At 37.1% G+C, this 11,885-nt stretch overlaps 1 protein-coding gene across 1 annotated transcript; it reads left to right on the top strand.

Moving 5' to 3' along the window:
- Positions 1-57: 57 nt before the first annotated feature.
- Positions 58-11,372, top strand: LOC106637750 (pH-sensitive chloride channel 2). The gene is made up of 11 exons (XM_089592548.1): positions 58-107; positions 1,598-1,826; positions 5,635-5,824; positions 6,395-6,629; positions 6,781-6,863; positions 7,215-7,370; positions 7,489-7,539; positions 7,628-7,732; positions 8,842-9,007; positions 10,265-10,457; positions 10,661-11,372. The coding sequence occupies exons 1-11, from the start codon at positions 58-60 to the stop codon at positions 10,955-10,957; spliced, it is 1,755 nt and encodes a 584-aa protein (XP_089448674.1). The 3' UTR covers positions 10,958-11,372.
- Positions 11,373-11,885: the final 513 nt, after the last annotated feature.

The raw sequence follows: 11,885 nt of genomic DNA, 5'->3' as shown, positions 1-11,885 counted from the left end.
AAATACTATGCATCAAGACCATTCTCAATCCTTTAATTTTTTTTTATCTCTCATAATATGAACTGCGAGGAGTGTCAAACTCCAAATATCATCTCTTTAAACGACAGGTGTCGAGATAATTACTCTCACTAAGCAAGTGTCTGTGTGGAAAAAGAAAAAGAGCAGAAACACTATTGAGTGTTTTTTTTTTCCCCAAGTTCATTTGTCATTGTTTGCTGTACTGTGCCAGATGCCATTACCATCTCCTGTACTTACGTTATACGAGAAAAAAATGTTTTGATTCAGGAATAATTCTATCAACTACGCGATTTACAATTTTTATTAATTTTTTTTTCTCCAGTGAATAAGTATTTATTAAATTTATAATATTTTAAACATATATTTTACACATTTGAATTACTATGTGTAGTATTCTCATATTATACACAAATAAACCTGCAACCGCCCCCAACGTATTTGCAATCGGTCCAAAATAAGAGCTAGAAAATGCCATTAAAGTCATTACATGGAACTTTCATTGTTGTTTTGACATAAAATTGAATTATTTTAGCATAGGAAAAATAGTAAAAAAAAAAAAAAATTACTCAATTTCAATAGGTTGACCTAGAAACCCGGCGAAACCGCGCTCATGATTTTTTTTTCTCTCGCTTGAACGTAACAAAACAGTCGATGTACAACGATCGTGTCTAAAAATAAGATACCAAATACCCAATATACTATAATGAGTATTTATACAGCCTTTTTAAAAAAAATGTACACGAGTCCTACTGTTGTATAACTATAACAGTTCAACCATCACTCGAGGAGACAAACTCTGCCGTCAAACTTTTTACAGCATCACGAATCAAAAATATCTCAATTCGGTTTTTATACACTGCTGCACGAGACATGACATTGAGATATTTTCCCTTTTTTCTTTTTTTTAGAAAACGAATAGCATACACATGTGTTTATCTTGATACTTCGATAACTTTATATAAATGTACACACGATGATATATTGAAAGCTGTGCAACGGCGTGCATTTGTTTCAATGTTGAGAAGCACGAAAATTGTTATAATGCCAAAGTCGATTTTACGCGCACTGGATACTGCAGGCACGTTTGATTAAATACCGAAACGTTGGAAATTTATAGGTGCGTGATTGAGCTTTGGTCGCGTAACAATAGATGATTTTTGAACACGTTTGAGCACAAAATAGTGACCTCAGGTTGCGTGATAATCGTTTATTAAAAAAAAAAAGAACTAAAACTACGTGCATTTAAAACGTCGTCTCTTTAAACTTGTAAATTATAAGCTTCCTGATCGCCTATACGTATCCTAAATAATGAAAAAAAAAAAAAAAACACCTACATCGCCCTTATTCTTTTTTCGTGTAGCGACATCGGTACGGAAATCGGCGCTCCATCATACGACACACTCGGCGCATGTATAATTAATACAGTAGTCGGAGGGAGAGGGTGGGAGACCACATCATCATCACCACCACTATTATCACACCGTTGGCATTATCTCTAGCCACGCGCGCATTCAAGAGGAAAAAAAAAAAAAAAATTATGTACGATCGGTGGCCAAAGAGCAGCTGGATTCGCTTTCAGTTTGTTTTCCGCGCCCGAGCCGATCTCACCTTCGACTGGCACCACCTGTGTGCACGCGCACTTGAGTCGCACTGCTGCGGACCGAGCGGATGATCCTGAGCGACGCACCGGTGGCCGGAGCCGAGCGGAAAATGTGGCGGGATCGGACGACCGCCGGCCCGGCGATCAAGCACCTGCTCCTTCTGATGGTCTTGGTCCTGTGTGCCCCGCGAGTCCGATCGTCGAAGCGGTAAGTCACGTTTATGCCCCGTGCCCTTCTTGGTGCGACGATTCACGGAAAATGGTATATGGATCTCGATTTTCAACCGATTTTTTTGGCTGACGAGATCGGCACCCTTGAAAGTGGAAAAACGAATCAGGTGTACCGGTGTTCTTTTTGCAATTGTTACAACACACGAGCGTGTACGAACAAAATACACCCATACAGAGACGGGTCTTAGGCGACGGCGTGAAAAAAGGGGCTATAAAGCGCCTAGTTGCGATTTTCCGCTAGTCGACATTGAAAGATCGGTCAGGCGAGACTCTCTTTCGCGGCGTATAGATCAAAATATTGACGAATTTTTTTTGCGCCTCCGTTTTTTTTAGATGAAAAACGATTGTTAAACGACGCGCAAAAGTTTTGCCTTTGCCAAAGATATTACGCGAATTCGCCGGAAGAAAATGTAAAAATGTGCCCGCTGTTTACGAGTGTTGCGACGAACTACAATAATTGAGACGTTTCTTTGCGTTACACCCGAACGATGCATTAAAACGAGAGCACTTTTTTTTTTTTTTTTTTTTCGTGTCGATCGGTGTTTGTTTAGCTGTTGCTGCTGATTGTCGATGTTTGGCTTTGAGATCGGTTTGAGCGTGTGCTTTGGACGGATTTGCTCCCCTGACGACTCATCTCACGGAAATTCCTCTTTTTAGTGCTTCACACAAGTGCCTTTTATACATTTTCACAAGAGCAACGAGTGGTACCATCCACCACAAATCATTTACTATTGGTGCCAAAGAAATGAGGAAGCCAACATTGAAAGTATGATCCGAGGGGTACCCGATGAGTTCAAAAATATACATGTATTATGAAGCACCTATACGTAAATCGACTATCTAGAAAATCTCGTATATCCGATTGGACCCAAGTTTGGTTTGTATTAGCTTCGTTCTTTTCGTATCTCAACCTGACACTGGATGGTTTTGGTCCATACACGCAGTCGAGAGAAAAATAATGTAAATCTTGATAAAATAGAAAAAGGGTATTTTCATGTATGTAAAGTCAAAAAAGCACAATTTTACAGGCCAAAGACTTGCACGTTCGGTATCAACGAAAAAATCGCAGATCGCGCAAAAAAAATACATTTTTTCAATATTTTTATGTATTTTATCAAGACTTGTTTCATGCATCCGAACATGTTTCAACATATGCAAAAATCAGTCATTTCGCTACAACTTACACATTCCATATTTATATGTCTAGTCAAGGAAAGTGGTAGATCTTGTTGTTACTCGTTTTTGTTACTACATCAAAGCCTTAAATGCCTTAGATGCAAAAATTTTATTTTTTTCATAAATTTAACCACTCATATTTTATTCCTCCTGTACCGATCTATTTTTAATTAAAAAAACATTTGAGATCGGTGTGACGTCTTGAAAAAGTCTCGTGATTATTGTATTTTTTTTTGCAGTTTTCCACGCAAAGCCGTTGCGTTTAATTTGATTTGTTTTGTAAAACGAAAAAAAACTCGATTGTTTGATTTGTTTTATGGTCTCTTATGACGGACGCGGTCGAGATAACACGAAATCCATTTGAGCGAAAGTTTTAATATTAAATCTGATGTGACGCGTAACCCAGTGTCGATGTTTTGAAAATTGGATTTTTTAAAATTTTCATAGATTGTTATCAAACTCGTGATTTCAGATTAATTCGATTTTAATTACCTGAAAATTTGTTACAGTAATTAAATAAAAATTAGGCATACTATATGAAAGACGACGAGTTTTGTAATTAATTGCAATCAAAGGGTTATCACAAATGTAGGTATTAGCAGCAATCGAAAAAATCGTATCACGATTTTATACCATACATTAATCATAAAGTACACATCTAAAAGGTATAACGTGAAATATATATACAAGTGAGCACGTGTTACGTTAACTGAAGTTGCGTGAATCCAAAAAGTACTGGTACTTTTGAAAATATGTATATATATATATACACACAAATGACTCATCTCGTGTACACCATTATACCCCCCAATTAGGCAGTGGTGATTTTAGATTTGCACTAAGATTGTGATAATTATTATAAATAAATATATAGTTTCCCCAAACAATTACAATAGTATTTGTGTACTAATGATCATAGTATAATAATTAAGCATACGATTATACGTTTTATTTTTTTTATTTTCGCGAAACCACAGAAAAACCCATACTCATCCCGCACTAATAATTATATATTATGTCAGATGGGAAAAAAAAAAAAAAAAAAAATACATAGAGCGTTGCCATAACATGAAATACACGTATTGAAATAAAATAAAAAAAAATTCTGTACGAGCAGTTGAACGAAAATTTAAAAAATAGATATATTTTTTACGATTCCCTTTTCCTACCCGGTCACGGCAAACTTTCTTATTCAGCTCAGAACAAAAAATAAAAAAAGCTCCAAACACTATACCAATTCCTTGCGCTTGTCGAGATGACGCGCGCCCGTAAGTCACAAAATTAAAAAAGAAAAAAAAAGAAAAAATCGAGAGAAAGAGAGCACCTGACGCAACAAGCTCGCAAGCTCATCTCGTCGCCCCCGGCAAAACAAAGTGTGCCAACATGCATATATATATATACTATAGCGTGCATGCATACTGTATTTGGCGTTGTTGTAAATCTCAGAGTTACTTAGCTGATAACGACGAGGAGACGCTGTTGGCTTTTCAGGGTCTCGACTGCACACCTTTTGTGTGCTGGCACGCGAGAACATATAAGTAGGTATACCTCCTATACCCAAGGAGGAAAACGAGAGGGACTTTTTTTTTTGTGCGTACCCACACACACACACACACACACACACACACACACACACACATATATATATAAAATAACGTACACACGAATGCGGAGGGAAGGAGAAAACAACTGTATCGCGCGCAGCTACCGATCTCGTGCAGTTTATCGAAAATGCAGCTAATATTATGAGCGATGGTCGTATACATAGATACAGTTAAAGATCGGCTTTTGTCGCATATATCTCGTTGTTGCACGTATTGTACGTATACGTACATAAGGAAACGAAGAGAGACGACGATTATGAGTCACTTGCTTTTTTGCCTTTTTTTTTTTTTTTTTTTTTTTTTACAGCTTTTACATTAGAATTTGCTGTATTAATATACGTTGCTCGTTGCGATATGTGTTCCGTTCGATGCACGCATCCGATTCTTGGCCACTATATATACATACTTGATCGGTATAAGTAGGTACATCGGGGTGGTATTGGGCGCATGTAATACTTTGTTGCATAAAAAAAAGCATATAATTGCAGATGAATCATTTTACGGCCAATAATTCTTCCACTTGACCAAATTGTCAATTATTCACTGTGTGTTATGTATAAATATATATAATATTCACTTCATCATCATTTCGAGGCGATGATTTCTGCGAATGCCACTGAACAATATTCTATTGTTACAAAAGTACGTACTAATAATTCTCACGACGAGCTAATTGTAACGACGACATTGCGCGCTTCGTTAAAAAAAAAAAAAAAAAACAAGCAAAAACTCGGAATCTCTAACGATTCGATGAACAACCCCCCAATCAAGTAATTGTAGGTATTCGAATTAAGGGTATAGCTATGTTGAAAGCAATGACATACACACCTACCCCTGAAGGGGGCGGGGGAAAGTACGCGATCATAAATTTATGATAAATTTGTTGACCGATCGGTGCTATCGATGTATCGCGTTTACGATGCGTGGAGTAAAAAAAAAAAAGAAAAAAAAAAGAAAAAAGCAACGTTACCGATTTACGCACGTGTGAATTTGTTGTTGAAACAGTGTGGAGAACTGCCGGACGATAAACTTTACGAAGCCGATGACGCAGATGGAGCTGCTGCAAGGGCTGACGAGCGAGTGCCGGTACGACAAGATGGTCCGGCCGCCGGGGCTTGCCGATCAACGGGATCCCGTCAAGGTGTGGTCGAGGGCCTACATCTACACCATCAAGTCCAACATGGCCAAGACTCTGGTATGGATTCGAGAAATCGGATGATTTTTTTCTTTTCCTTTAATTTGACTGCAGTAACCGGATCGGATTATATATACATATTTATTCGATTGTAGGAAATATATATTATAACGAATGATTTTTTCTCCAACGCGCGACTGAAGGAGTAACACTTGGAACGCGTACTTATACACAGCATCGCTTTGCGTGTATCACATCTCGCAATGATCTTGGACTAAAAAACTGAATCGACAATCAAACCATCAGTTTGTTGTTTCGTTAACGCGTAATCTCGAACTATTGAAAAACAAAAGGCGCGTCTCATCGGAGTACAATGTATCGTTCCATCGAGTGATCGATCCCGAAAACATGTAGTCGGATCGCGTGGTTTTTGATTAACAAGTGCGTACGAGAAAAAAGCCTTTTGTTTGAACAAATGCTTCGCTGTGCGTGTGACGAAACGTTCCATGAGATCCGCACGACACGTGTGCTGTAGCACCATTAAAAGAAAAAAAAAAACCCCGCACCACATTGCACGACGAAAGGAGAAAAAAAAAAATGTTTGTTGTTGTTTTTTTTTTTTTCTTCAAGTACAGCAATTCGACGTGCACATGATGCTGCAGTTCCGCTACTTGGACACTCGGCTGAGGTTCAGCGAGGTGGCGCCTCGTCAGACGCAGATTTACGGTGGCCAATCGACTCACGATCTCATCTGGACGCCCTCGGTGTACGTGGCGAACGAGCGCAGTTCCGTCATTCTGGGAAACAGCGTCAAAGATCTGCTCATCTCGATCGATCCCTCGGGCATGGTTATTTTGAACACCAGGTCGGTTGGGCCGATCATTATTATTTTTTTTTTTTTTTTTTTTTTTTTTTTTTTTTTTTTTCCCCATACTTTATACTTGTATGGGAGCGCAAAATATCTGCAAGTTGCCAAGTATCCGCGATTTTTGTTCTTTTCTGTTTGTCTTTTGTAGATTGGAAGTTATTCTCAACTGCGGCTTGAGACTGGAAAAGTTTCCCTTCGACGTGCAGGAGTGCCCGCTGGTTTTCGAAAGCTGTACGAACCTCAAACAATTTTTTTGTTTTTTTTTTTTTTTCTTTTTCATGTTTAGATGACTACTTATTATATTTTACATTTACAACGATATTGGGGAAATTCATAACTCGTAAACAATAACGTGATTTTTTTTTTAAATTAAAAATGAAGTACTATCATTCGCGTGATTGCCAAATTGTATTTAAAATTTTCGCAATGGTAAAAGGATAAATTTTCCTCAAAATCACTACTTTATTCCATAACGTAATATGGTTTCAGGGGTTTTAAAAGCAAAAAAATATCACGTCCTATGGTAAGGGGTACGGGGAGAAGTTTATTGTCTATAATAGGTAAAATATTGATCGTTTGAAGGGATACACAATGTCGAAGATATGGTTTTGGACTGGGACGACGAGCCGATCGTGCTCGCAAAGGAACTGCACTTGACCGAGTACAAATTGGTCGAAAAATGGGTGAACAAATCCGACGTGTCGTACACCACGTCGCAACAGCACTACGGGCATTTCGGTGAGTTTCACGCACAGGTGCTACTACGTAACAGAGCTCATAATTTTTTTTTTTTTTTGTGCTATCAACTCGCACACTTTTGGATGTGAAAAAAAAAAAAAAAATGTGAAATTTTCAGCTGGCAACTTCGGTTCCATAAGCATAACTTTCAAGCTAGCTCGCGAAATGGGTAAGAGAGCGCGATTTAAAAATAAAAAAGCATCCAAGCGATATTATTTTTAATACTTAACAAAAAAAAACAAAAAAAACTCATTTAGGCTTCTTCATGATGGACTTTTACATACCCTCCATCCTCATAGTCGTCATATCCTGGGTATCTTTCTGGCTACACGTGGACGCCAGTCCTCCCAGGATAGTACTCGGTAAGTCGATACATCATATAATACCTATATATTATCCTTATAGCTTCGTACAATACATCTTATGATTTGCAACGTCGGGCTTACAATATATATATATATATATATATATATATATATATATATATATATATATATATATATATATATATATTAACTTTACCCTCGCTAATCCACTTTCGATCCGTTTCGACATCAGATTTGCGTAAATTAATTCCCCGTTGTATATGCGACCATTTGCTCGTTGTAATTTTCGCGATCCACAAACACGCGTCGCACAGAGATAGGATATACGATATTTGCCGCCTCTCGCTCGTTTCGCTGTATACGTATAAATATATAAAGAGAGATCACGCGAGTATCACGGATGCGACACCGGCGCGCATTCGTTTGGTCGCACGTTATCTCGCGAGCAATGAAAAAATAAAAGAAAAAGACGAAAGAAACACCTGCATGAGTAATAGGTTCAACTCTTTTGCGAGTTACACTTCTTCTTATTCCTGGGCACGTTTTTGTTGTTTCAAGCGCCAATTTATATATGTATCACACACGTGTGCAACTTTTGAAACGCCTGCGCCCGGCGAGCTTGCAAGTGTGTATTATATATACCAACGACCACTTACTTTGTTTTAGCGTAAACTTGAAGAATTGGAATACAATTAGCAGCTCCGATAACATTTAGATAATCTAATTATTTGAATGTTTTTTTTTTTTATTTATTTCAAACTCACCGGAGGATAACAGTAATGACGATTTTTACGGGAGTCTTTTCCAGACGACCATATGAGCTTTTACGCGATCATCTTGACCTTGATCTATTAGAAAGATATACAGTGTACTTAAACATACATCCAACTGAAAATAACATAATGTATGTACATTCGTATACAATAGCGCATTTTACGTAAACAACAAATGGCACGTCGCGTGCACTCTGCAAGTCAAATTCTATACCTACAGTGATAATATATATATATATATATATATATATATATATATATATATATATATATATATATAACTTGCGGATGGTTGGTTGCAAAAAGGTTCAAGATAGCGAGTTAATTGTTTCTTTTTTCTTTTTTTTTTTTTTTTTTTTTTTCTCACCGCAGGTACCAACACGATACTCGCGTTCATGACGCTGGCGTCCAAGGTTGAGAATTCGTTGCCGAAAGTGTCGTACATCAAGGCCAGCGAAATATGGTTCTTGGGCTGCACGATATTCCTATTCGCCGCCATGGTCGAGTTCGCCTTTGTCAATACGATCTACAGGAGAAAGTGAGTAGTTGTTTTTCTTTTAGTTCTAAGGTTGCACAAAGTATAAATATATACATATAATATTCCCCTCTTTCTCCAGCTACATACACGCAATTGATTATCTTGCAAAGCTTTATAAGCTCCGCTTGAATATAAAAATGATCGTTTGGTCATTGGTGTATGATCCCAAACTCTTGTTAAAATCATTTAAATTTTCATACGCTTGTTCAAGGGTACGATTACGTTAAACGATAAATAATAAATACAATAAAAATACGTTTTACGGTGTCGCATGAGAGCTACACGAAACGGCGTTGCAAAGCGCGTTATCCCGCCTGCATCAACGGCTATTGTACAAAGCTTACGCAGATAATACACAATAATTATCATTCTTGCGGTGAATACATATCCCTCGAGCTCTAATATGGCGCCAATAAACATCTTGTAATCTTTGAGTAAACTCGTGTGTAATATAGTACATGCCTACATACACCTACGCGTTAAATAAAAAACACCTCTGACTGCTTGTGGCTCGTATCTCTGTTGGTATACATGAGTAATTGTACAAGATTTCGCGCAATATGCATTCATATATTATATGTACCAGGGCTGCCGCAGTTGTGCGTTTGCCCAATTGTTTCGTTAAATAACCACACATAATAGTAAGTAAAATATCGCTAGTCGATCTACAGATGTAAATTAAGTACATTGGTGAATTATTGGGTCATAAGTATACCAATTTGAGAGATCATACGTATAGTCGCACGGGGTTGACGCTGATCTCTGTGTTTCATCAGAGATGATTCGAGTCTATACTCATCTCTGACGAAACGCCATCGAGTTTTTCTGTACAGTATAGCTGTCAAACTATCTTAGGGTTGTTTACACCCGTTTTTGCTTGTTCATAATTATAATAATGTTTATTTTCTTATCAACTTGGACTTTTTGGCTTTGGAAAAAATTGTATCTTGTAAATTATGGAGTAAAGTCAAGTTCAAAGCCAATTCATTTCATGGTCAAGATTGAATCCAAACAAGTCGTAATTTTAAGTATCCAAGCAATTTTTTTTTTTTTTTTTAAAAGTTGTAAATAATAATTTTTTCCGCAATTAAAAAAAAAAAAAAAAAAAAAACCATAAATGTACGTACAAAGTCCCACGAGCATTAAAAAAAAGTTACAAAAGTTATCGGTAAAGAATGGGTATATAAGGTGAATCGGCAGTAGTTTCGATCGTGCAATTGACCGATAAAAACAATAAACCCCGAAATGTCGATGCAGAAAAACGGTGCCTCTGAAGAAGGTCAACAGCAAGTACATCCTCAAATCGACGCTCACCCCAAGACTGGCGCGCAAACAATTCCAGAAAAATACGAACGGCTGCAGCATCGAGCGCTCAAAGTCGTGGTCGTCCCTGGACAATAACAACGCCCGCGAGAAGGACTATTCCAGTCAAAACTACTTGACCATACACGTAAGCCACACACATCAGCTGTATACCTTTTAACTGAAATCGAATAGGCCACGAAGAAGCAGCATTCGTTTTTTTTGGGATCTCTCCCTCTTTTGGGGTATATCATTATTTTTTGTTTATGTATATACCCACGAGTTTTTAATTTTGTCCAAAGTAAAGCACACATCTGCTCGAAAACCACTCGTTTGTTTCATTGCCCGCAGAGCTTCCCGAGCACAATAAACGTGCCAACGGTGAGGATAGACGACGAGAAGGACTACTCGAACGGTAGCGTGGTGACGATAGACAGCAACAATTCAGCACCTCCGGCACCTGCACCTCCGCCAGTTGTGCCGCCGCCCAAGACGTATCAGCGACGCTCGACCCTCGCTCAGCTCAACACCTTCACGACCATGACGCCCCAGGAAATAGCCCAGTGGATCGACAAGCGCAGCCGCATACTCTTTCCCGTGGCCTTTCTCATTTTCAATTTGTTCTACTGGTCCTTCGTTTGGATATAATATTTATTAATAACGCTATAGTTGACATTTTTTTACATTATACATATACCTATTGTGCGAGCAGATTTTCAATATTATATTATTAATAATTGCATGTGTGTTGTGCGTTGTATGTAAGACAGTATATACGTATAGTGCATTTAATCAGTGAGATGGTACATAAATGCAATTTGTATCAAATTTTTGAGGACAAGTACATATATCATAAATATATATAATTATCTGCTGGCGTACATATTATGTAAAAACACGGTATGTAGAATGTTGTGAAATATAACATAAAATACATGTGTATGAACGTTGGAGAGCGAGAATATATTATGTTTGCTGACACGGTTTTTTACATTACAAGTGAGTTTAATCTTTTTAAAAAACAGTGTAGAAATAACGTTTTCTTTATTTTTTTTTTTTTTTTTTTTTTTTTTTAAGTAAGTGGGAAAGTGGATATATTGTGTAACTGTATTTAAAAATTAGTTTTATGTATAAAGTATAATGTATATAAATGATATTCATGTGATTATGAGGCGGTAGGTATAATTAATTAAGTTAATTCATATAAAGAGTTTTTAATGTTACGCATACCATGGTATTATCGTGGAAAAGTAGGAGAAAATACTTATTTGTGAAGAAAATATATGAAAGCTGAAGTAAAAAAATTTATGAAAAATTATCTTTCAGCTTGTATGTGTTTTAATTTCATTCACAACGGTAATGTTGTGATCAAAATACGTATACTGCACCTATACTTACAAAAATAATTTTGATAAATGTATAATATTTAGATAAGACAACACTTGTGTTCCATGGCTATGTTTTTTTGAATAAATTCCACGGTAGTAGAAACACTTTCAGGAGCTTTCATCAAGAAATGTTTTTATACTATAAAAATATGGCTCGCAAGTGAGAATTATTTAATTTTGCTTATTTT

This window comes from Copidosoma floridanum, unplaced genomic scaffold (assembly GCF_036245765.1).
Source record: "Copidosoma floridanum isolate Cflo_tuat_1 unplaced genomic scaffold, Cflo_Japanese_pri ptg000019l, whole genome shotgun sequence".
NCBI classification, from domain to species: Eukaryota; Metazoa; Arthropoda; class Insecta; order Hymenoptera; family Encyrtidae; genus Copidosoma; species Copidosoma floridanum.
Note: the sequence above shows the minus strand (reverse complement) of the source record. Positions and strands in the feature narration are given on the sequence as shown.